Source organism: Brachypodium distachyon, chromosome 4 (assembly GCF_000005505.3).
Source record: "Brachypodium distachyon strain Bd21 chromosome 4, Brachypodium_distachyon_v3.0, whole genome shotgun sequence".
Taxonomy (NCBI): domain Eukaryota; kingdom Viridiplantae; phylum Streptophyta; class Magnoliopsida; order Poales; family Poaceae; genus Brachypodium; species Brachypodium distachyon.
In genome coordinates, this window is record NC_016134.3 from 4,809,256 (window position 1) to 4,835,193 (window position 25,938).

Below are 25,938 nucleotides of genomic sequence, written 5' to 3' on the forward strand. Positions count from 1 at the left end.
ATTGGGTTCCAAAGATAAAAATCCTCAAAAGCGAAAGGGAGCAAAGAATCAAGATGGTCAAATCGAGGAAATGATAATTCAGGAAAAATCTCCTGAAGGAAATGATGACATGACTCAAGAGATCATTTAATCACCAATAATTTACTTGCAAAAAGGTGCACACAATGGTGTAGTATCCGGATGGAGTTTAATAGAATGCACTAGTTTTAACACACAATGTATGGATAATTAACATATAGCTAGAGCAAAACATTTCATGTCATCCCAGCAACATCAAGCACTAGACTTGCATAATTCTTGAAATGAAGCAGCCTGAGACATGCGTACGAACAGTTTGTACGAAGTAAGAGCTAGCTAGTCACATCTACTACCAATACTCACACCAGATTAACATTTTAATTATCAACAAAACAAGAAAAACAGTTTGCATAGACATTTTCACATCAAAACAGCAGCGACCATGCAACCACAATGCTCATCTTGCAAAACCCCACATCAAAGATGCCATGGCTCTCACCAGATCTTGCCGGGACAAAGGTGACCTCTTTGCAAACGCTGCTGGCCTCATCGTCGCCGCTTTGCCTTGCCTGAACACCGACGATCAGCTTCCCATGGCCATCACGTCCTTCTACGAATACAACATCACGTGAAAACTCAACAAGCCCATCATCCGAGACAGACACCATTCCGTCCCTAGAGTCGAGTAGCGTGACGTTCTCGTCGATACTGGCTGTACGAGCGACGAACTTCCCATAGAAATCAGTCAACCCTTCAGAAATCCAGACTTTTATTGCCGCCTCCAGTGCCATTTGGAGATGTGCATACCTGAACTCCAGCGTGCAGCGCAGGTCTGGAGCCATGTCCTTCAGGAGAGAGCCGGCTTTACCTATCCAAGTGATGCAGTTATACTCAAAGATTTGCGCGCTCAACACCTTATCTTCAGAGGGCCTTGTCCCCTTCACTCTTAGCTCAACCTCGATTGCGATAGGGTCATCCAATAGGATTGCACGGCATGGGCCAGTGAGGACCAGAGATGAATGCTGCAAACAAACATTACATGATCGAGACAGGAATATTAGATATATGATATACCATCTGCAACTTATCTAACTGCCACTGTAAGAGGTCGGCGAGTCTTCCACAGTTTGTTGGATGAGAATGTAGCACAGCACACTTGGCAATGAAAAATTAGGCATATCTAAAGTTGCAGCTTTGCCAAATACACGATCCAAACTGTCAATTAGGCCAAATCACATCGCACCTACTATTATAATGATAATATCCGGCCTAGGAGAACATGTAAAATGTCAGTTGTTCACTTATTGGTGCAGTCCGATAACATGCCCCTACAATATTTTGACAACTGCACACGTTCTGTTGGTGAAATTAAATATGTTCTACAAAAAAAATGGGTTAAACATTTTTGACAATAGTTTAAAATGTGCAATCCATGCTACATTGCCACACATTACAAGATCAGCAACAAATAGGTCTTGCTACACTTACAGCCATGAAACCAAGCACAAGATCATGCACCTCTTGACTCAGAATTCAACCTTGAATATTATCCAGATTAACACTTGAATTATTATCCGAAAGCACAGTAGAATTGAGTCTAGGGCATACAGCGTGTTTTTGATATGTCCAGCATATGTACTACTGGACCTGATGCATGCTATGGCACGATGCTGTGATTTTTATGCCTTCTTTGTACACGCAATGGCAAAACAGACCCTCTCCCTCCCTTCCCTTTCCCTCTCTCCTTCCAAGCCAAATTAAGGGTGCAGCGTGTTCCATCAAAGTGCCACATTTTGTAGTGTGTGATCTAGCAATCCAAAGATTTAGAGTTTGATAGACAAAATGGTACAAATTCAGAGTCTTGGTAGCCAAGTTCCTAAATTGTAAAACAAAAAAGCTTTTTACATATCCTTGCATGGTGACAATTGACTATCGAATCCACACTTGATATGCCAGCATGATCACTTCATATATATAACCACTCTTTAGTTTAAGTTTTGGTCCTATCATTTCAAATACTCCCTCTGTCCAGAAAAGGATGTCGCGCGGTCAAATTTGCAAAAACCCCCTTGAGAAATTCCCGACATAACGTTCAGTCCTCGCACGCTCATCTTCCTCCTCGCGGGTTCTTCCTCGCAGTGCTCGCACGCCGCAGATCCCCGGCGATGCTCCCCTCGCCCGACGGATAGCTCGTCCTCGCTACTCCCCCTTCGCCGTCTAGCTCCACCGGGCTGCTCCCCCTCCTCTGTCCAAGATTTGATTTTTCCGACGATGGGCTGGTGCTGCGGTGCGAGCAGAGCAGAGGGAGAGGCCGGGAAGATTGCACCGCCTCCGCTGTTCCTCGTCCCGCTGTTGGCCGCCGGCCGCGCCGACGCATGGGGTACGGAGGGCCACATCATGGTCTGCAAGATCGCCGAGGTAACAACAACCCCTTCGATTTTGATGCAAGGTTAGAAGCCAAATTGGAGCTATTCCTGTTATTTTATTGCAGCTTATTTGTTGTTTATTCTCCTTTATCCTTCTGCAAGGTTGGACATTTCCATCCAAACTATGTTCTCAAAGAAAGAAGAAGGAAAAGTTCATGTCTTGTCTGTAATCGATGATGGCCGTGGAATGACTTATACTGAAATGTTGAGAATGATCTCATTCTCATCATTTAAGGTAAATACCTATTGTACTCATAAATTGTCCTTTGTCTTTGTACACATTCCTGATTGGACTGAATGTTTATTGAGCTGATAATCAGTTTGCACTGAATGTTTATTGGGCAAAAACATATTTTGCTTTTTATTTTAGTGCAGGAGAAATTTGCTGATTTGTTATCCATTAATTGTTAACTGAACATACTTGCTTTTAAAGGTTACATATGGCCTTATTCCATAACATGATCTGTTATTTTGCTTTAGAAAAGAAAGTAAGGCAAATAAAACTGAAGCATTTATAATTTGAAGGCCTACATGTCTGTTACACATGAACATATAAAAAATCGAAAGATTGTTCAATTCTTGAAAGGACTGATTGCAACAAAATTTGAAATAACAGTACAGTAGCTCATTGGCCTGTGTGATCAAGGACACATGGCCTGTGTATCTCATTAACTTTGGCTTCTGAAACTTGTTTTATTCTAGCTCAAAATTTCCCTTGCCATCCAACTTCTGCCCTTGGTTTATTGTAATCTCTGTGCCATGCCATGTTTTGATTCAGTTCTGGTTCAGGTACATGAAAGGGATATACTCTGCAGTTTGAGGTTCAGGTTCAGATGTTTTGATTCAGTTGAAGTTCTTGACAAATGCCACTACTCCTCGGAGCCTTGGCCCTTCTTCTGTCATTCTCAAGTATTCTGCACTTTCCTTCTTCAGTTTCCATTCTATAGTGTATGACTGAATTTCTATCGACTAGCTTCAATAATTTGATTTATAGGATTGAATTTCTATCGACTACAATCTCATTTTGCATTTTGACACTTTGGTTTAACATTCATGTGATTAAGACACCATACAATGGAAATATTAACAATGATGGAGCAATAGTAATTTCAAACTTGGGAAAAAATTATGATGTAATTGTAGGGCTGAGCTTTTATTTTCGGTAGAAATAGATTGCTACCTTCCTTTTCTAATCCTCAGATTACTCCCTTCCTTCTTCTAATCCTGAGATTGCTCCTTTCCTTCTTCTAATTCTGAGATTGCTCCCTTCCTAATTCTAATCCTGAGATTGCTTCCTTTTTTAATCCTAATTCTAATCTAGGCGGAGGGTGGTGAGGCGGAGGCGCGGGCGCAGGAGGCACTTGAGGCGCTGGCCAAGCCAGGGACGGCCACAGGAGCTTCCTCGCCTAGAGCTCGCCTGGATCAGCGCTGACGACTTGGAGCAGAGGGACGGCCGCGGGAGCTCCCTGGCCTGGAGCAGAGGCCGCCAACCTGGAGATGCCGGGGGCGGTGCGGTGGTGGGGCGGCGACCTACTGGCCGGAGCAGGTGGATGGGCAGTGAGTTGGGGAGGCAGGCATCCGCGATGGATCTCATGCGCTCCGTGAGATTGGATTGCCGGCTCTGGCGGGAGGCCGGCGGGAGCTCCGCCTGCCTTCGGCGACGCGAGGGCAGCGGGCCGGCGGGAGCTCCGCTTGCTTCTGGGTGAAGATTTCAGTTTGGATTTCAATTTGAATTTCAATTTCCAGCCCGAATTTCAAACGAATTTCAATTTGAGGGATCTTTTGGAAAAATTCAATTACACTGGAGGGGTGGAAGGATGCGACATCCTTTTCTGGACAGAAGGAGTGATTACTTTCTATTTTTGTGTTTAGATAACCACAAAAGCCCTTAAAAGGTTGGAAGAAACTTAATGCTATAACAGCTCGTTTGGATCCCATCATTTGGGTTTAGAATTCTGGAATTCATTTGGGATTTCAGATTTCAGCTTGTTTGGCTGGCACGGAATTGCCCTCAGGAATTCAATCTCCAATTCCATGGAATCACACTATAACTAACCCCAATTCCTCTCTAAAAACCATCATTTCTTTGGAATTGTCTCTCATCCTACAAATCCATGTGGTAGACAAACATGATTTTTGAACCCGGAATTCAAATTCAACCAAATGAAATCCTATCAAAATTTGGATTTTATTTCATTTCTGCCAAATGAAATGAAAGCATGGGTGCCAAACGAGCTGTAAGAGTTTTAGCCTTTTAGGGACTTTAGCACACAAAACTATTCTGCAAATCTGCAATTTTTAGTCCACTGCCAATCTGCAGGACTCTAATTTTGGCCTGCTCTCTAATTTATCTGCAGTACAAGTTGAGAATTCAGACTATCACATGAACATCCGATTCACTCTATCCTAAATAGTTCCAGGAATTGACAACTTTGAATGTAAAATTACAATTTCTTAGACCAATGAGGAGGTACCTCTGCAGTGAGCGTCTGGCATTCGTCTCTCGTGCGCTCAAAGATATAATTGCGGTTCCGGTGCAACGAGTCACGCGTAGCAATGAAGCCAAAAACATCTATCGGCCAGCACATTGTACCCTTCAGCTCGAGCACACTGACGGAGAATATCTGTAGCGCGTCTTCAAGCTTGGCATAGCTCGGCACAGGATCTTGACTGAACCGCATGGGTGGCGCCTCAGCTGCATCCATAAAAATCAACTCATAGTTGCGGTATCCAAATTTATAATATCTAGGGAGTATTTAACTTTTGCTTTTGCATAGTGTCAGACTTAGTCGGAACACGAATTTGAGAAGGGTAACAAAAACCTACTCCCTCCACGCTCATTATGGATCGGAGGGAGTAATACACAAAATTTCTCGATTACGAAATTAAAAATCATCAGGCTCGGGCTTAGCAAAATGCAAAACTCAAGGGATAATCGAAGATAATGGATGAGATTACGAACTTCTTTTCTCGACATCGCCGAAATGATCGGACCATGTCTCTGTCCAGTCTAGGCGAAAGTTGGCAAGCCGGCGGAGCATCCATTCCTCTTCTGCTTCGTCCTCGCGGGATCTCTTGGGCTCCTCGTTCCCCTCCTCCTGCTCTGCCGCCAACCTCTTCTGACCCGTAATCTTCTCGATACCTGCCGTATCCAACATCCTCCCTATTCTTCCCGTGGTCTCTCCGCCGCCGCCGCCGCCGCCGCCGCTTGGACTTAAGGTTAGGCACTGTGGGGATATTTTCCCTTACAACGCGACGGGCAAACCGGGCCAAGTGCACACGGGTCGTTCAAGGCGACTCATAGCCCAGTAATGCTGGCTATATATAATGCTGCCCATCCGGCCGGCCCGGGCACAAAATGGGCCAGGAACGGCCCGAGTCAGCCCGAAATGCGGCCCGTGTCGACCTGGAATGGTTTAGTGCTGTGCCGAGCCGACCTACGGGCCTTAGATGGAGAAAAAGCCCGGTCCGGCCTAGTTTTGTGCCTGGCTCGAGGCCTGAAAGCCCTACGTGCCCGGTTAGACCCGTCCGGGCTGTTTTTTAAATAAAAATAAAGTAAAATGCATTAGAGGTCTTAATTTTTTTCTAAAAATTCTGAGTTAGTCATAATTATTTGAAACTGCACATCTGAATCTCAATTATTTCATAAGTGATTCAGCGCAGGACCTATGGTGATTCGGACGCGTGCCTCCTGCTGACGTGGTTATTAGGACCCACATGTCAGGTGCATAGGTGAACATTTTTTTGCAAAAAACTCCCTGGCTCCTTCTTTTTCTTCCCCATGCCCCCTCTCCTCGTGGCTATTTGAGGGCCACATGTCAGAGAAAGGAATGAGGCAGAATTTTTTTGCAAAAAATTGTCCACCTTGGCATCTGACAGGTGAAATAACCACGTCGGCAGGAAACACGCGTCCGAACCACCATAGTACATGCAATGGATCACTTATGAAACAATTGAGACTCAAACGTGCAATTTCAAAAAATTATGACTAACTTAGAACTTTTACGAAAGAATTAGAACTTTTGATACATTTTACTCATAAAAGGTAGCTCAATGCGGTGTGCGCGCACCTTCTAGCTCTCCGCGGTGCCCCCTTCTAACATCCGGACAGGACCGGATTAGGAAACTCCGTCCACTGCAGCCCTGTGCTTTCCCGCAACTGCTCCCACGGGCTCTTGCGGGCACTGATTTTCTTTGTCGTTTTGCCGTACGCACATGATATACACGTCCGTGCCCGGCTTTTCTTCCTCCGGTGCTCACAACATTTCTCAGCAGCAACAAAATTTACTTCAATCGAAAAAATGAACACGTACATCTCCAAATTTTGCTACAGCTGGATTTTTATTTCACATATAAACGTTAGCATAAAAGCACGGATTGCACGAGTAAAGAACTAATTCCACGCGCCTCCTACATCCATACAAAACTCTGCATAGCTCTACAACCCATCCAGCTTTGTACATCCACCTGGCTTGAAACCTGGCGAACAAAACAGGTCCCCAAAATTAGTAACGCTGAGATATAGATTCTGCAGAGAGAATAACAAAACTTAATTTACGATCATTCTAGAACATAATACAGAGTATTAGGATTTAGGATGTAAAATTCAGAATCTGGTATGTCTCAAGTAAGAAGAATTATAGTTTACGATATATGCCTTTATGTATGAAAAACACTCCGCTGTTGTGCTTGGAACTTTTTTACACTTTAAGTAGCTAACAATAACTGCACATGACCCAAACTTGAACTTAACCAAAAAGTTACCCCTTCAACTAAAACCACGACAAAAATTTAGGATCGAAAGAAGTACTTCTAACAATTAAAAAACTACATCCACCGAAAATCATATATATATTACATGTAATAAGCAAGGAGCAAGAAATGCATGTTAGCCTTCAGGTAGTTCAATTATAACCACAAGCAGAGCATCGCAGTTCAATGTCACCGGCCATGCTTCAAAAGTTAAGTCACAGAAGAAAAAAAATCAGACTAACTAAAAAAGCTACATCTCAGTAAGAGAACTAATCGTGTGCACACATAATTACATCTATTGACTACACAACTACATCCAATCGAATAACGGATCACGTAGAAAAAAGTACAACTAATCCTAGTAGCTTGAAAAGTAACTCCACACACATTTTTTTTTTCTTTGTCCAAGTTCACAAGTAGATGTAACTTTTAACGTCACAATTACATCTAAAACTATCAGAAAAGTACTCCCTCCGATCCACTCGTCACGTTCCTACTTCGTCGGCTTTGTCATCACTAATGGCCGACACCACCAACAACGCAACGGCTTTGGCTGCCGCTAACGCTCAGGCTCAGGCTTAGAAGCATTGGATCGAACAATAGGTGGTTGCTGCTGCTCAAATGCAAGCGCAGGCAGGGGCGGCTGCCCACGCGGTTGCCAAGGCGGCAGCTGCAGCTAGCGTGAACATCGACGCGGCTCAACAGATTCATCAACAAAGAACAACCAAATCAGGAGAAGGGCAACATACCGTACGTAATCTGCTCTTTTTCTTGTTAATTTTAATCAGTAGTTATATTGTTCATGTTGTGGAATTAGATGAGTTTTATCGCTGTGCGTTGCTGTTTAGTTTGTTTAGTTCGCATGATATAATTTGCTACATGATTTATGGCATGATTTTCTGAATTATAGGTTCATCGAAAATGCCTAATTTTTCAAAAAAAAAAAGCAATTCGAACCCGACCAAAACTCACCGGCACCAACAAGAGAACTGTCACAGATCGAAGACCCAGCAGCTCAACTACCACCGCCAACCTCGCCGCCGAACAAAGAGGAACAACAGGCGGCGCACCCGAGGCCCAGACAGAGGGAACGCAAGGAAGAAACCTGGACCTCGAGTCCTGCTGCTTGTCATTTGAGGCGACGACGGCCATGCGCGCACACGGCGCAGAGGATGGCGACCACGTCGCACGAGGTGAGGAGCACGCCGGCGTCAAGGAATAGAAGCAGCAGCTCGTCGACCTGCGCGAGGACCACGGCGTCGAGCAGGACCCCGTCGGTGGCGAGTGGATTCGACGGGGAATGGCGTTCATGCGCGTCCCCGCCTTGCGCCGTCGCGGCCAACTTCCGCACCAAGCGATGCCACCTTGCCGTTCGCTGTGAACGTTCTAGCCGAATGAATTGACTCACAGTGCCTGGAATCGCCGCTGCCATGCCATTCTTCCTCGACTCCGACCATGCGCCGCCCCCTCCCGATCTCCTTCTTCGGCGATCCCCGGGTTTCATAATTGCCCTCTGTAGGCTTCCACTTTGGGCCAGGCCCCAAACGCACTGGCAAGCCACTCCGGCAAGACTCCGGCGAGCACACCGCATGGGCTTCGGTCCTGAACAGTCTGGAAGCTGGCAACTGGGGTTCCCGCGTGGCTTTTGGTCGTTTGGGTATTCTGGCTGTGGATACCCATATTTGGTTACTGAGGAACAAAATGTGGATAGTTACTCGTATTTTTTGGGTATCGAACAAATATGGATATGTTGCTGGATCTATTTTTTAGGTCAAAATACACATATTGACAGTTTTTGGATATATCACCTAAATATGGGTATGCTGTTGGAGATGCTCTTGCAACATCTTTCTTCCTCCCTAGCCACAATATCTTGCGAAACAAATTTACACTCAAAAAAAGTCAGAAATAGCATCTAATAAGAGGCCAACATCTCAGATGTTAAATCTAATTCAACAAAAGTTACATCCAGTTGCATGGGGCTCGGGAGGAGAGAGAGAAGTGAACACTTTTAGAAACGAAACACGCTCACAAATTATATTTGGCGCAACAAAATGAAGTTACTCTCTCCGTCCAACAAAAGATGTCTTAATTTTGACCAAATTTGAATGCATCTATACTTTTTTTTCAAGAATACACCCATTCGATTTAAAGGAGGAATAGAGTTTGCTGCAAAGCAGCTACAAGCCCATATTGGACGGAACAAGACGTCTATCCGTTATCTCTCCACTCGCTAGGTAACGACACGAATTCCTGTCCGTTTAGAAGTCCCGCACGGGTCCACGCATCCGCCTCGGCACCGATCGCTCTCATCAACTTAGCTGTGTGGACTGGGATGTGATTAAAGACATCCGCCTCAGAGGCGAATGCATCTATACACTAAGTCATGTCTAGATACATCTAAATTTTAACAAATTTGAGACATCTTTTGTTGGACGGAGGAAGTACATCAATATTGGCTTTTAAAGCAAGATGGTTTGAATCAAGCAAGCATGCTTGCTTTCAGACTCTCAGTTGCCAAAGTAAACATGCAATGCTTGCAGGTAGTTGCATGTGGGATATGCTCCCTCAGGAGTGACGACTCATGTATGACATGAAAACATTACCTGGGGCAGACATATGTAAGTAGACTAAGTACAAAGAGTTATCAATCCAAGAGGCTATAACAGCTACAAGTTCAGTAATAAGCTCTAAGGGTTCGGCTTTTGCCTGTGTCTAATTTTGCTTTTTGAAATCTAATGAAGCAGTAATTTGTAACTCTACACTGATAAAAAGAAGAAACAGGGCTGCTAAATTCAGTTACCAAGACATAAGAGTTTGCCCTCTCTTATTGATACAGATTTGACGCAAGAACATACTGCGCATACGGGAAACTATTTCCTGGCCGTGGAGCTCTCATAAGAGCTGTTGAACTTCTGGAACCAACTCATTCATTGTGCTGCAAATAATGTCAGAGACAGAGTATCAGCCCATTGGCGTTCTTTTTCCAGAATACCACTGGTATGTGTATGGCACATAATTCCATGTAGAAATGTCTAAAAGAAATGGCGACGTGCCTTGACAGTTAGTAGACATTGCAGGGTAGGTCATGAAGGCAGAAGTGTCACTGTGTTTCTGGAAAGACCGAAAGAGAGAATATCACCGAAACATAAAATGCAAGGTTAAATACAGAACAAAAAGGAGAACGCATATTGATGATCTTTCTAGAGGCAAATTCTTATTATCTATTTTTACCATTTCTTAGTGAAATTATTTCATGTCAAAATTTGTATAAAACAAATTGGTCTGTACCTTGAACAGTTAGTGAACATTGCAAGGCAAGTCATGAGGAGTGTGTGATTGACTGATTGTATTCTGAAAACAAACAGAATGTCATCATTACAGAGAAATGAAAGAATAAATACACAACAAAAGGTGAATGCATATTCACAATCTTTCTAGAGGTAAATTCTTCTTTTCCATTCTATGGTGTCTTGTTACATTATTTCACGTCAAAAGTTTGTATAAAAGAAATTGAGTTGTGTCATTGCTGGAAAATAATAATTAGAAAGTTGTACATTGAGCAGTAAACATTGCAAGGTAAGTCGTGAAAATAAAGAGGAACAACTGCAGAAAATGAGAGATTAAATGCACAACAAAAAGGAGGATGCATATGAACAATCTTTCTGGAGGTAATATTTTCTTTCACTTTTGTGATTCTTGAGATATCTTTCTCATAAAAAAAGTCATGTCAAAGAAATTGAAGCCTGCTTGAACAGATAATGAACATTGCAAGGTAATCATGAGCAATTGGGTATCATTGTATTCATGAAATAAAAAGAAGAGTATATCATTATTGTAAACTGAAATGTTAAATACACAACAAAAAGGAGAATGCATACTACATTTTGTACTGACTAGTGTTCAGTATGACTAGCAACGCCGATTTAAATAGTGCTACGTATGTTATTCTGATGCTTCCATCAAAGAGTCAAGCAAAGTTGTAATGGGGATCACTATTCAAGCAAATGCTCCTAGTATACCCACAAGCACAGATATTCACATTCAGTACACTAAACTAATGTTCTATCCACTATTCATTCAGACTCTGATCAGCCTGCTCCTCGCAGTGCACATTCAGGTTTGCATGCAGAGATACAGATTCAAGACTGCTTTAGCATCTGAGAATCTAGCAATTGTGCTATCACTCGCTGTCTCCAATATGGCCGATTATCTTGGACCGATAAAAATCAGCTAGTAGTGGATAGGATTCATGGTGAGTTCCTTGTGCTGGCTAATACTTATGCTTAATTCGTGCACATTCCATGGACCAGAGGAATGGAGCAGATTCTCTTGCCGAACCAGCTAAATTAAACATAGAGAGAACCACTATAGCTTTCCCATCGTACCAATAAACTCTTTTTTTTGCGGGTGCGTACCAATCAACTTCACGTGCAAGGATTTCCTGTTCTTCACTCTCCAGCCTCCGGATCTCAAAGTTTTACTATAAATTGCGAAGAGATGAGTATTTTTTAACCTAGGTTCAACTGCACTAACGAATTAATACACAGATATGGACTGCATGCAGACCAATGTAGCAAACTTGTTGAACTCATAATTATCTTGAAAAGATATAGGGTTGATTGGCATATTATTATATTTCTTGCACATATGAAGATACATTTTAGAAGACGGATTACCACTAACTGGTCCTTTTGTGGAAAGTGCAAAAGAAAAAGAAAAAAGAACGGAGGCTGCACAAGCCTTATCAACAATGGCACAGGAAGACGAGATCAAGTTACCTCATCTGATTCAATAGTATCTTTCTTTCCACAGAAATCATGGTCATAAAATTAGGACATCAAGTTATAATCAGAGAAGAAGAAATCAATCACCAATATAAATTAAATAGACAAAAAAACAGGGTAAAGGAAAAAAACAAGAAGTATAGATATGAATTATACAGATATGCAGTTTTGATTTCTTGAGACCCTAGGCTTATATTATATTATGGTTATCTTAATTGAAGGCACTTTTGCTAGGGATGACTGAGTTAGCTTACCTTATATCTGCACACTTGCCAGTCAGGCTACTCAATCCCTCCGAAATGAACCTTACTGTAGAGAATGAGCATCAGTTCCCCATTAGGATCACCGGCAACTTCTTCTGGACTGAACACTTGACATTGAGCAAGTTTATCGAGCTCGCTCTGCTCATACCCGTTGATTTCGTCATGCTCTCGCCTCCAACAATGTCCAGCAAAGCCAGACATGAGGGACCAGCTTCTGATCTTTTTACGTGTGAGAGGGTCTATAGGTGCATTAGTGAACAAGGCCATTCGTCGGGATACCAAAGTTCTCACTGTCCTTAACCGTACAGCTTCACATAGCATTATGATGAGCCGTACTAAGGCCCTCTTCTGAGTTCCCGCCGTTGGATCTGACGGTTATTGAAGTTTCGCAGTATGTGATATGCATCCAATGCAGATTGTGGTCACACAGCAACATCTTGCCTGCAAAATTCCACACTGTTCATTAGATTTTCCTAACCAGTCTAATCCTTTAAATTGCATCAAACGGAACCCTGTATTTGCGCAAACGAAAAAGAGGAAATAACCACCCTGTAAGAAAAAGAAGGAACGCATTTTTCATTAGTAGAAGTGAAGACCTGGTGCAAGGTTGGAAAGCAAGATTTCAAGTTAGTTGTAATTTAATTGGGACACTAGTGATCAAATTCCACCCTTTTCAAGTCTGTCCAGCTTTTTTTTTTTGAAACAGAGGCGACTGTCCAGTTTTCAGTTTCTCTACAGCCACTAGTCAGTCATTCTAATGACTCAATTTTGCGCGTTCGGTGTTCCCTCACTCCCTTTTCACACTTTCTCTTTCACTTGTTTGTCATCTCCGACCTGAGTTTGTCAGATTTCTTTTATACGTCATTACATTTTCCATTTTGATATATGCTCACTTGATCAATTAAAAGCAGCAAGCCGTTGATTAGAAAAGAACAATAACTCCGATTCCATGGACTTTAGTAGGAAGTGGCCAAGTGCCAACATGCTGTACTTCGGTAATATGAAAATAACTTACCAATCATCGACGAGGCTAAAGTAGCTTGACGTCATGTGACGAATTACTTCTGCATGAGCAGGGAATGCACCCTGATCAGAAAAGCGGTACCACTGACCCCTGCTGTCCCGAAAGCCAATCAGATAACCATTCTTTTGGTCAATCACTAACAAAACTGATGGATATCCATCGTGGTCCAAAGAGATGATATGGAAGCCTTCCTCATTTGTGGTTACAGGAACACCTCTGTAGGTATAGTCAGCTCTGATCACAAATAGAGCTCTTATTTCATCGATGAGGTTATCGTAAGCTTCGCTAGTCAAATATGTCAAGTCTATGTTCCGAACCGGTATGTTCTGCACATATAAATTGATTTCAGATTAGTATATATTTTTTATTGGTAAGCCCACATTCTACACCTTAAACACACATATGAAACATACATATTAGTGACACTAATATATATGAGCTGTAGTGTTAGGTACCTCCATGTATAAGTGCAGATGTCACAATTAATTACTTCTCCAATTTCCTTGAGCCTGCAAAATCATAATTATAAAATATAATGCTTTTAAATACAATAATACATAAAAAAAAATGCAATAATATGCTGCCATTATGTCATCTTTAGTGGGAAGATAAGGAAAAATGGCATAGAGGTACAAGCATTATGCTTCACTCAAGGCTCAATACATATATGCAGTATGATGACTCGTCTGCAGCCTCTTTAGCACCATTTTTTATTGGAGACTGCCACATGTTCCATAATCAAACCTGGGGAAGTTACCAAAACAATGATGCCGGTTGCCAGTGTAGTTCTATATTTGCAGGACCTTTCGTACCCCTATTCACTTAATTGATCAGGAGGTGACGAAAAGAAATGAAATCGATATATCTTGCTGTGAATAAGGTGATAAGGTAACACCATGCTGCTTTTGAATGAATGGCATATACACTGAGTGGAAAGCCACAAATTTTTATGCAGTATGATGACTTGTCTGCAGCCTCTCCAGCACCATTTTTGATTGGAGACTGCCACATGTTCCATAATCAAACCTGGGGAAGTTACCAAAATAATGATGCTGGTTGCCAGTGTAGTTCTATATTTGCGGGACCTTTCGTACCCATATTCACTTAATTGATCAGGAGGTAACGAAAAAGAAATGGAATCAATATATCTTGCTGTGAATAAAGCGATAAGGTAACACCACACTGGAGTGGAAAGCCACTAATTTGTATGCATTCTTTTGATGTGCAATGGCCGGAAGACAATAAAGTTATCCGTAATCTAACAAGTGGAATGGAAATGGGATATGCCTTGCTGTGAATAAGGTGACAAGGAGATACCCAGCTGCTTTTAAATTAATGGCATGTACACTGGAATGGATGGCCACTAATTTGTATGCATTTTAATGCAGAGGCCGGAAGACAATAAAGCTTTCCATTATCTACAAAAATGGAACGGAAGGGCATAAATCTGAGTGGTGAGATGGAGTTTTACGAGAGCTATTTGCAGACCTCAACACCCAAAATGTTTGCAGTACGGACGTTTGTGTAATGGTACTTAATGGACATTGAAAGAATTTTTTTGTTGGGTTTGATTGAGCCAAGTGTTGGCAAACCACCAGTGCTAATAAGTACTCCTAGCACATACATTGCCTATTTTGGTGTCTTTCATAGGTGGGTATGGATGTGCATCATGCAGTTGCTCCAAAGGATTCCTGCTTAAGTTTGCACCAGATACGACACGTTTGTAACTGAACAGTCATTCCCAGACACTCAATGCACCGCAAAGCGATGTTCAGTGCTGGGTCAGAACAAATTCGTCCTAAAGGACTGAAATCCTTCTCCATAGCCTCATGAAGCGCAAATCCGTGAAAGGATGGGTCCCAGCTTCCCTTCCTACATACGTACTGGCTAACTCGTCGCCAGAATGCAACAATTTAAAGTAGGGCATCATAGGAACCCGGCGGGCCAAGATTCACAGGTGATTTTGAGGAGCCCGTTCGGCCATGTGTGGGACAAGACGCTGCACGGCAAAGGCAACCGAGAGAAGCGCATGACGCAGCAAAATACCTCAACCAGGTCGGTGTCGAAGGAGAACAGATGAAGCTCTGCAGGGGGAACCCGATGGCCGCGGTGGGGGGGGGGGGGGGGGTCTCGTCTCGCGAAAGCCGCTTCTCGGTGGCGAGCCCGAGGGTTCCGAACTTGCGGTGCTTCGGTTCGGACGGGGGCGTGGGCGTCGAGTTGATCGGGCGTGGACTGACGGAGCTCTCCGGCGCGGCGGATACGGGCCGGTGGAGCTGGCCTGCGCGCAGGGTGGGTGGAGGCTCGACGGCGGCGAGCCCGAGAGGGTTTCGAACCTCCGATGCTTGGGCTAGGACAGGAGGGGGCGGGGCGGCGAGTTGATCGGGCTGCGTGGATTCATGGAGCTCTCCGGCGGATACGTACGGGCGACCGAGTGAAGCTTGGCTGCAGGGTGGGTGGAGCCTCGACGGCGGTGATGAAGCTGCGCGTCGGCGGCGAGCCCGAGGGTTTCGGAGGGGGTCGAATCGAATGGGACGGGGGGAGGCGGGCGGAAAGGAGAGTCGGCCGAGACTTCAATAACGGATCCAGCGGATGGCTCTTTGGGCGGGAATTCGGAAAACGGGATCCCCTCCCCCACTCGCGTTGCTCTAAACCCTTTCCCGTTATGCTCAACAGTTGCGGGAGCTCCGCCTTGAGAGCCGGTGCACGTGCTCCTGTAGTAATTTTTTTTTTTTGACAGCAGCTCTTTGCAGCAGTAGTAAATACAGTACTTGATCTTAAAGAGCTTTTGATCTAAACACACTTTCTAGACGGTAGACGGTGCAAAGAGCGGAAACGTATCCTGGACGTCGCGTTGTGGGCCGAATCCAAGCCGTTCATCACGAAACAAAGGGTCCTCGTGGAGGTCCACAAGCCGACTCACCAATACGCAAAGTCGCAAAAGCACTTATAGTCGACCAATATTCGAAAATTTCCCCATTAATCACTCCTCCTTCGCATTGGGTCCCTTTTCTTATTTTATACAGCGCTTCTCACTTCTTTCTACAATACGACGTAAACTTCTTGAACTCAGTTTGTAAAAAATGTGCCACGTTCCTAAAAAAAAATGTGCCACTCCTTGCAATTTTTAAATTTTTAAATTTAAGAAGTTCTATCTTTGGTTAAGTGAAATTTCTCAAACTTTGATCAAGTTTATAGAAAAATCTACCCACATTTATGACTCTAAATTAGTTTTAGTAAATCATCGTGATATATGTTTTCATAGTATATGCTTACTTGACATTCTATGTGTTGATGTTTGAGTAAATTACAGAAAACTACCACATTAGTGGCTCGGCTTCAACTTGGTACCAGTTTTTGTTTTGGTTGCTAAAAACCACCGGTTTCAGTTTACCCCACCGTCGCTAGCGAATAAACATGTTTCTGACCGTTTAGGCTCACATGTCGGGCCACCGTGTCCTCCAGCGTGGCACAGACCGACCGGGCCATATGGGTCGATATTGTAACCCTAACCCGACTCCATCCCCCCCCCCCCCCCCCCAAGCTAATGGCGGAGGCGGTGGGCGCGGGCTGTCACTCAGATTTCTTTACTGTTTACTGCTTAACATTACCATCATCTGAATGATAAAATACTGTTTTTAGAAGCTCATGACTTGATAGCTTTATTTGAAACGGTTGTACCTTTCTCTTTTCTATTGCATTTCTGTCAACAACTGATATTGACATCACACTGCTCACCACGAGATTTGTGTTGGCAAATTCAGTTTGATTGGATGAATTGGTTGCTCGCAACAGATATTAACTCACCTTTTCATGTCTGTGGGGCAGTCACTCAGATTTCTATTATATCTTTCTACTTTAATTTGCCTATTATATGCATGTGTTAATAATAACCAGACTGGGACTACATATGTCTGATAATCTTCAGTCCCTTTTCTCTTTCATCTCAGCGCGGCTTCTTAATCAATAGCACTTCTTATAATTTCTGTTTGTGTATTGTCGGAAGTTCTTGATATTTTTTTTTAATCTGGAACAAATTTGTCTGACGGAAAGTTCTCCATTTTGATATTCTGCAAACAGAGCCTCAGACGAGTGGGTTTCATGACGTATATGTTATGTGCTCTGTTTGGTCTTTCTCATGCTGGCAATGAAAATTTACCATCTATCTCATAAAAACTTGACTTGTGTGGCTTAGTCGCCGCAGGAGTGCCCGTCGTCGCCGTGCTAACCAAGAACCCAGAGTAGTCGCTTCTGGATGCCGGAGCTTCATTGATCATCAAGGACTACGAAGACCCCAAGCTCTAGAGCGTGCTCGAAGAGATTGATATGAGAGGATGCCAAGCTGAAGAATGGTGGACCGTGAGATGATGATTTCTTTTTTCTGGATTATCGAGTCTTGGAGACTTGGTGTGCTGCTATGTTTGCGTGCTGCTTGTACTCATGCCGCCCTGTACTTAATCATTGTACTGTACTGTGTGTTGTTTATATCTTTGTTTACGTTTCCACCAATATGTAGTAAAGTTGGTACAGAAGCTTTATTATCTGTTTCACTATAGTTCACTGGCAAGTCTCGGTAAAGAAAGACGATAGTGTCATACTGAATTATTGATAAGCCATCATCAACAAGATGAGGCACAACACCATTGATTTGACCATCGGCGCGAGCCCGCCCAATGAGGACCGATAACATATCTGCAACCACATTGAAAAGAACCAGAGAGAGTGGATCCCCCTGTCTAAGTCCTTTCTTTGTTTGGAAAAAGTGACCCACGACATTTGTTGACCTTTATTGCAACACTTCCACCCGAGATGAAGCTCTCCACCCAATTACACCACTACGAAGAAAAACCTTTCATTCTCAGAGTTTGCAACAGGAACAGCCACTTAACTTTGTCATACGCCTTTCAAAATCGATTTTGAGAATTACCCCACTCAATTTCTTACGGTGCATTTCGTGTATCGTTTCATGAAGAATGACCACCCCATCCAAAATATTCCGACCTTGTATAAAAGCGGTTTGGGATGGACGGATGACCATGTTTGCAACACTGTTGAAACGGTTATTAGCCACTTTGGTGAAAATCTTGAACACCACATTAAGAAGGCAAATTGGCCGAAATTGTTGAATCCGACTTGCATCCTTAACCTTGTGTAGCAAAATAATTTCACCAAAATTGAACTTCAACACCTGGAGCTCCCCACGGGATAGTGCTTGGAACAAAGCCATCAAATCCGATTTGATGACATCCCAGAACACCTGAAAAAATTCCGCAGGGAAGCCATTCGGTCCAGGGGACTTATTATGTTCCATCTGAAAGACTGCAGCTCGGACCTCCTCTTCCGAGAACAGAGCAACCAAAGCTGCATTTTCAGCCGCACTCACCCCGCGGAAGGTCAAAACGTTCCGCCTCATCTAAGGAGGAATCGTTATCCACGGGCAGTCCAAACAAACTTTTATAATATTTAGTAATATAATCGCGTATGAGCCCAGTCCCCTCAATTGTACCTTTTGTCTTGCTCTAGGGAAAAAATACACTTCTTCCGATGACGGCCATTAGCGAAGCAGACGGCACCTGATGAACCAAGACGTGTTTTGGTCACACATGCATGCATCAATGCTACTCCTGCGGCAGAATGGGAGTAGCATTGATGCGGCAGAATGCAGGAATAGCATGAACTAGATCTAGTTCAAAGCCACGTCAATCTTTATGAAACGGAAGGAGTACCTACGTACCCTAATCTGCTGCGTATACATGGATAAAATATATAGTATGATGAGACAGACATGGATGCAACATCTTTCTCTCTACTAAAGGGCGGAGAAATCCCCCGTTGCTTGAAGCTGCCATGTCGTTCGATATCTTTTTTGTTTCCGCGTCTGGGCTGTGGTTTCTATGGGCCGTCAAGTTTGTTGCCTGGTGGGCTTTTTCTTTTGTTTGTCGTTGGGTTCGGCCGTTCGGGTGTGTTCCAGAAGCCTCTTGCCTCCATCTCGTGGCCTCCTCCTCCGCCGCGTCCCTCAGCCACCTCCCTCCCGGTACTCTTTCATCGTCCTCTTCTTCTCCCACAGCAGCATAGATATATTCAGGACCATCAGTACTTGCATGATATGCTTTAATTGAAGAGGCATTTGGACTGCAGTCTCTTTTGTCCTGATATTTCTTTACTAATCTTCGCAATGGTTGCCTTCTACTTATGGATGTTCTGCAGGAAATATATGCAAGTTAGTGCAGCATGTCTGTCAACGGCAGTGTTGACGCGAAAACTTGATAGGACTAAATTATCAACATTTGATGAATTCCCGTTTTAGTGTTGTGTGTTGTCGGACTAGGACGTTCATAGAGTCGGCTCTGCTAGATAATTACCTCGGTTTGGTGGCACAGATTAGTCTGAAATGAACCCGTCATATTTGTCAGATGCTCATGTGAATACATTTTGGATTTGCTACCTTACAGCCTCTTCTTCAGTTGTCCCGGACCTGGGAGTGGTCATTTAGACCAAAAACTAAAGCTGTTTAATCTAATACTCCAGTTTTAAGATTTGTGGAACAAAAGTTACCAAAGAAATCTTGTGCCCTTTAATGAGGTTGAATATAACTAATACTAGCTTTAGTGTGTTGTTCGAGAAAAATCCTTCAGTTCATATTTCTTGAATGACCCTATTACCAAGAGAATAGGAGATAGCAACCAAAGAAACGGTCTACACTCATGTATCAGAAGTGTCTCGCTGCGAAGCGCGATTATCCATCTAGTATAATACAAGTAAGCACGGGCCAGCAAAGCTACATGTAAGTCGGGAGGGGGGGGGGGGGGGGGGGGCACCTCCCCCCGCCTGAATTTTTTTCGTTCGTATGTTCGAAATTAATTAGTTTAACCATTATCTTGTAATTAGCATCGGACGGTTGCCTACGTGCAAACCGCCGGACGTCCTCGTGTGCAAATCTCCCGAACAGACGCGGCCGCTAGTAGATTGACCACAAATGATATATCGGGTCTAGTGCAATTTGCTAAGTACATGAGTGCACCAATAGCACTGAGATATGGAAATTCAGGTCCCAATATCTCTTCATCATCGCCTTTAGGTCTGAATGGGTCTTTTTCTCTATCAAGAGATCGAACGACCATAGGTGTTTTTGAAGGATATGATTTATCCATATTGAATTTTTCAAGTAACTTTTGGATATAAGCTGACTGGTGTACTAGTATTCTAGAGGGAATATGCTCAAGTTGCAACAGGAGAGTAGGTGTCATCATAATCGATGTCAGGTCTCTGCGTAAAACCTTGTGCAACAAGCCTCGCTTTGTATCTCACCACCTCATTGTTTTCATTTCTTTTACGAACGAAAACCCATTTTGATCCCACTGGGAAAACATTTTGAGGAGTAGGTATTACTGAAGTAAATACACCTCTTTTTGTGAGCGAGCGCAATTCATCATCAATTGCAGCCTTCCATTTGGACCAGTCGGAGCGCTTAAGCACTCTGCCATGGACTTAGGTTCTGGATCCAATTCAAGGCTTTTCGCAAGTTTGGGTGAAAAATAAATGTCAACTATTGTAGTCTTTCTATTGTATGATTCTCCTGAATCAATATAATTTGTGGAAATTTTATTAATATCTTCTGACTCGTTATGATTTCCCATACTAATTGAGTCAATGTGTTTCGGTGTCCCAGCGTTTATTTTTCCGTGCTCATATGTGCTGGGCTCTGAATGTTGAACATCCATTTGGTGTCTCTCAACAGTAGGTTGAGCATCAAGTCGTGGTTGAATTGCATTTACTATTGGAGAATTCCTTGTTTTCCGCGGATGCTTCTGTGAAGTTTTGTCTTTTGTGTCCAGAGTCCTACCCTTCTTGGGTGGTTGAGTGGTTTTATTAATTTTCTCCACTCTTTCTGGCACATTCATTGCGGGAACATATGATTTAGTGACACCTTTATAGTCAGTAAATGCATCAGGCAGATTATTTGCAATAAGCTGCAAATTGATAATTCTCTGAACTTCAGATTCATATTCATTTGTACGTGGATCAAGGGAATGAATGCCTTTGACATTCCAATCTATTTCCCGGCATTCATTGTGATTCTTATCTCCCGCTAATGCTGGAAAATTGCCCTCATCAAAAATACTATCAGCGTATGGGGCCGTGAATAAGTCTCCTGTTAGAGGCTCTAGGTACTTTATAATTGACGGTGAATTGTAGCCTACATATATCCCCAGTTTTCTATGGGGGACCATTGATGTACGCTGCGGTGGTGATATTGGTACGTATACAGCGCAACCGAATTGTCACAGATGGGAAATATTTGGTTGATTTCCACGTACTAACTGCAACGGGGAGGCCGTATGGTATGCAGTTGGACGAATTTGTATTAATTCCGCGACATGTAAAACCGCATGTCCCCAATAAGATGTTGGAAAATTACAATTCTGTTGGCCATTCAGGTAGAATAGCCGACGGGCACAAAGAAACTCTCGGGTATGACTACAACCGTCGGCCATTTAATATGATAACCGACCGTAGTTCAAAAACCGTCGACCAGTCAGGTAGAATAGCCGACGGGCATAGATAAACTCTCGGGTATGACTAAAACCGTCGGCTATAGCAATCAATAGCCGAGTGGTTCCATCGAACGGTCGACTATGCAAACAACTGTCGGCTATCATTATAATTACCGACGGTCTGTCGGCCATTTAATACAACCGCCGGCTTATCTTAGATTTCTAGTAGTCAATCACGTGTGGAAAAATGCTGGGCTCTAGCTAGTTAGCTATGATGTGCTCTTTAACGTGTTAGGGGCAGATAGGCAGGCACACACTGGGCATATACTAAGGCTGGTCATAGTGGTGAGTAACTTAGAGTAGTAACATTAAAGCGGAGGCGGTAACGCTAACGTGATCTACCCCTAGCTTCATAGCCACTCGTTTACCCGGGGCCACCAAATTAATTTACTCTGTGTTATATTAGAGAGAGTTAATTAACAGGAAAGGCACTGCTTGTGTCAGGTCACACATTTTTGCATTTACCTTTTTCTTTCTTCTCTCTCCTTTGCGTCAGTCAATTTTTTATCTTTCTTCTCTCTCTTTTGTGTTAGTCACTCACGGTCTCACGTAAAGACCAAGCATTTTTTTCTCTAATATATATGTTTCTTTTGTACAATAATTTTAGAGGGCCACCTATATCTTTTGTATTAATTTGACTAGTTGGTACGTATTACAGTACGACAGGTACATGTACACGTACACTAGACGATGGTACATAAACATTTTTTTAGTAAAAATTCTACTAAATGTATTGTCGTGTATGATAGTAAAAATCAGCCATTGTTTAATTCAAAAATACGGTACATGTTAAATGTACACAAAGACACATCAAAATAAGTACATCACTATCATGGTAATTAAAGTTAGTACATCATGTTAGTACCTTGTACCTCGTCGTTTCAATTACATAAATCAGCCATTGTCAATACATACACAAAAATCAATCCATGCAAAAATAAATGCACGACAAGTACCTTCTCAATTTGATGTACATCACTAAAATTCACATTAAAATCCATCAAACAAAGAATATGTACTCCTTATTCAAAGAAACACCGCCGGATCCAAAACCAAAACAACAATGCTCTTGTCCACGCCGAGTGGGCACTGTCGGTCATTGCAATAGCCGAGAGTTATCATAAATACCCGAGTGTACGGTAGGGCATGTGTATAGCCGACAGTGTATGTGCACCATCGGTTTATGTTATATCTGAGTATATTCTAATACCGTCGGCATTAAGTATAACCGAGTGGTTTATTCTAACGTCGGTCTAGGTAATACCCGAGAGGTTTGTCGTACCGTCGGTTTATGTTATTATCGAGAGGTTTGTACTACCGTCGATTTATGTTATTCCCGAGAGGTATGTACTGCGTTGGTTTATGTTATTACCGAGAGGTATGTACTGCCATCGGTCTAAGTTATAACCGAGAGGTTTGCACTCCTGTCGGTGTTAATTATAACTGAGAGTTTTATCCCTGTTGGTTTATGGATAACTGAGAGCTAAGAAACTACCATCAACGATTAAATTTCATGACATTATAATACATGCATCCTAGAGGCGTAGTGTACAAATAGGCTCACTTCTAGTCACATTTCAAATTGAGCAAAAGATATAATTGAAGCCCAAATAACCGAAGTACATATGTCTCACAAGTCTAATGAGAGTTGGTTCCATCATGAAAAACTACATAGAATCTTCAATCGTCTGTCTTGACAATGTGGAAATGTGATAAGGTAGCTGATTAAACAACAGTTCATCCTGAAGAGCTTGAAACATCGATCCCTTTGCAAGATGGACCGTGATAAGATCAGTTTGCGCCATCTTCGTCCAAGAAGTCTAAGAAATCTCCATCATCAGCCCCGCCTCCAGTGCCATCCTCACCACCACCTCCATTTCTGCTTCCAGTGCCCTAAGAAATGTAAATACCAGTTGTAAGAAATAAAATATTCATGGTAATACCATGTCTGGAAATATAGAAGATATACATGATATATAGTGATGAGAAATTTGTTGTTTGCACATTTGAGAGAGAGAGAGAGAGTCACATTATGGTGTGCCCAGCTCTGTTTTTTCGTACTTGAAGGCTGAGAAAATAACTGTACAGAGCAAATATTCATGCATGTAACCATTCAAAAGGTCCTTGGTGCACCAGATCGACTAAGTTGTAAATATCACTTTTACTAGCTTGTTATCTCTAGCAATGCAAATTAAATCTACTGCATGCATCTCTCTTTTATTTCTCTGTATGTGTGGACTGGAGTGGACATGCATGTCTTAGTAGCTATAGTGCTAAAGTTGTAGTACAACAACTTTTGCAAAGGAAGCTTTCCTTTTAACACTGAAACACACGTACAGTTAATTAATTTCTAAAAGAAATGCACTTTTTTCTCACTTCTGTGAAGTTGCTGGATTACTTAGTTGCCTTCTGGGACTTTTATATTACTCTAAATATCTAAAACAGTGTTCAACTACTCTTACCGGTTCAGTTCCATCATCATTATCATCTCTATACAAATATTCTGGATCTGAATTGTCCTGTACACAAGCACAAAAGGAATAGTCAACAACAGAACAACTGAAATTACTTCATAATTAAAATTTCTCCATTCAAACTCATCAATAGTGTGTCGCCGACGGTTGATTATGTGCTAAACTTACATATTCATGTTCTGCTTCCTCCATTAAGCCATCAAAGTCCAGTCCTCGGTCTGACCCAAGATTCTATAAACATGAACACATAAGCACAATTCCATTGTTCCATGCTCAGATTTGAAAATGTAATGAATTTACCCGTAGAACATGTTCCATGCATCGCATCTTCTTGTTGTCCTGCCGCTGATGACGATTTTCATTCTCCAGACGGCGCCACTCAAGCTCATTGGTACCACATTCTACAGGCCGTGGTACCTTGATACTTGTTGACTTAATAATAGATTTGTCGATTTTGTTAAATGCCTCATTGGCAATTCCAAGCCTGCCATGTGGCATTTTTACTGTTGTTTCATAAATGATGGATCCATCCAATTTTGGATGCTCCTCTTGCCAATTTTCCCTGTAAGTATTTTCCATTCCAGTCTCAAATCGTTCCTTTCCAAAGGAAAATATTCTGTAAGTTAGTGTATTGAACATAGCTGTGTTTTTTTTAATACCAGAGAACATTGTTATGTTAGTAACATGATTAATTGGAAAAACAGTAATGATAAATGGAATTGGCATAGCATAATTTACCATATAACTAAATTAATGGATAAAAATAAGTATGGCGAGTCGCAAAAGAAAGAGTGCTTCTAGATTCTCTATGATTTTCTCCCAACGAACATGCAAACTAAATATTGCAATAGTCAGGACTCATGAACCAAATAACCAAGTGTTCCACCCTAACTGTCGGTTATGTAGCTAAATAGCCGAGTGTGTCACCTTCAACCGTTGGCTACGTAGTCCAATAACCGAGTGCTACTCTTTCACTGTCAGCTATGAAGTCAAATGCCCTAGTGGTTGGTGAACCCGTCGGTTAACTAGAGAAATAACCGAGTGTTCCACCCTAACTGTCGGTTATCTAGACAAATAGCTGAGTGTGTCACCCTCAACTGTCGACTATGTAGTCCAATAACCGAGTGCTACTCTTCCACTGTCAGCTATAAAATCAAATGCCCTAGTGGTTGGTGAACCCGTCGGTTAACTAGACAAATAACCAAGTGTTCCACCCTAACTGTCGGTTATCTAGCTAAATAGCCGAGTGTGTCACCTTCAACCGTCGGCTATTTAGTCAAATAACGGAGTGCTACTCTTCCACTGTCAGCTAATACTCACCACAGTCGGGTAACACATCTTATAAATGTGTGCATTTTGTTGCCCGTCGGGAATTGCAGAAAACCGTCGGTATTTAGGACTCATAGTTGAGTGGATGACTTCAGCTGCAGGGGATTTAATAGACAGTCTGCTATGGGTGAAAAGGCCGACGGTTCACTGAAACCTGTCGGCTATTTATATTCCCTGTCGGGAAAAATTAGATTCCTAGTAGAGCTAATTAATGGAAATAGATCAAGGTACTATGGAAATAGCAAAATCAAATCACAAACACGATCCGTGCGATGGGGATGGGGCCGAAGAAATCTAGGAGATAAGGGGTGGC

General features: G+C 42.6%; 4 protein-coding genes and 1 long non-coding RNA gene across 6 annotated transcripts in view; 1 reads left to right on the forward strand and 4 right to left on the reverse strand.

The window, feature by feature from the left end:
- Positions 1 to 829, reverse strand: part of LOC100835658 (G-type lectin S-receptor-like serine/threonine-protein kinase SD2-5) — a 31,695-nt gene extending 30,866 nt beyond the window's left edge. The window contains exon 1 of the mRNA XM_024454690.1: positions 826 to 829. The gene's annotated coding sequence lies outside the window, so the exon portion shown is untranslated. The remainder of the gene's footprint in view (positions 1 to 825) is intronic.
- On the reverse strand, positions 171 to 5,733 carry LOC100843284. Its single transcript, XM_003575733.3, has 3 exons — positions 5,407 to 5,733; positions 4,919 to 5,139; positions 171 to 1,040 (listed from the first exon to the last, which is right to left on the reverse strand). The coding sequence occupies exons 1-3, from the start codon at positions 5,600 to 5,602 to the stop codon at positions 444 to 446; spliced, it is 1,014 nt and encodes a 337-aa protein (XP_003575781.1). The 5' UTR covers positions 5,603 to 5,733; the 3' UTR covers positions 171 to 443.
- Positions 2,456 to 4,086, forward strand: LOC106866587. The gene is made up of 3 exons (XM_014901898.2): positions 2,456 to 2,679; positions 3,234 to 3,353; positions 3,766 to 4,086. The coding sequence occupies exons 1-3, from the start codon at positions 2,569 to 2,571 to the stop codon at positions 3,874 to 3,876; spliced, it is 342 nt and encodes a 113-aa protein (XP_014757384.1). The 5' UTR covers positions 2,456 to 2,568; the 3' UTR covers positions 3,877 to 4,086.
- Positions 5,734 to 10,534: 4,801 nt separating the features above from the next.
- Positions 10,535 to 13,396, reverse strand: LOC112268923. Its single transcript, XR_002960464.1, has 3 exons — positions 13,262 to 13,396; positions 12,238 to 12,687; positions 10,535 to 10,550 (listed from the first exon to the last, which is right to left on the reverse strand). It is a non-coding gene; the product is annotated as an uncharacterized LOC112268923 (long non-coding RNA).
- Positions 13,397 to 23,392: 9,996 nt separating this feature from the next.
- Positions 23,393 to 25,938, reverse strand: LOC106866785. Of its 2 annotated transcripts, XM_024462878.1 has the most exons (5): positions 25,617 to 25,938; positions 24,597 to 24,893; positions 24,465 to 24,527; positions 24,285 to 24,341; positions 23,393 to 23,715 (listed from the first exon to the last, which is right to left on the reverse strand). In XM_024462878.1, exons 1-5 carry the CDS (start codon positions 25,698 to 25,700, stop codon positions 23,614 to 23,616), a joined length of 603 nt encoding a protein of 200 aa, XP_024318646.1. In that variant the 5' UTR covers positions 25,701 to 25,938; the 3' UTR covers positions 23,393 to 23,613. The 2 variants fall into 2 exon arrangements, with proteins under 2 accessions (XP_024318646.1, XP_024318645.1); XM_024462877.1 differs by having other exon boundaries at positions 24,597 to 25,938.

Coding starts and splice junctions, on each gene's coding strand:
- LOC106866587 (XM_014901898.2), top strand. CDS start 2,569: ATGTTCTCAAAGAAAGAAGAAGGAAAAGTTCATGTCTTGTCTGTAATC. Junction 2,680..3,233: donor TCTCATTCTCATCATTTAAG/GTAAATACCTAT, acceptor GTTCTGGTTCAG/GTACATGAAAGGGATATACT. Junction 3,354..3,765: donor CCTTCTTCTGTCATTCTCAA/GTATTCTGCACT, acceptor ATTCTAATCTAG/GCGGAGGGTGGTGAGGCGGA.
- LOC106866785 (XM_024462877.1), bottom strand. CDS start 25,037: ATGGTAAATTATGCTATGCCAATTCCATTTATCATTACTGTTTTTCCA. Junction 24,528..24,596: donor GCATGGAACATGTTCTACGG/GTAAATTCATTA, acceptor TCATGTTTATAG/AATCTTGGGTCAGACCGAGG. Junction 23,716..24,284: donor ATGATGATGGAACTGAACCG/GTAAGAGTAGTT, acceptor TACATTTCTTAG/GGCACTGGAAGCAGAAATGG.
- LOC100843284 (XM_003575733.3), bottom strand. CDS start 5,602: ATGTTGGATACGGCAGGTATCGAGAAGATTACGGGTCAGAAGAGGTTG. Junction 5,140..5,406: donor CGGCGATGTCGAGAAAAGAA/GTTCGTAATCTC, acceptor TTATGGATGCAG/CTGAGGCGCCACCCATGCGG. Junction 1,041..4,918: donor GCCAGACGCTCACTGCAGAG/GTACCTCCTCAT, acceptor GTTTGTTTGCAG/CATTCATCTCTGGTCCTCAC.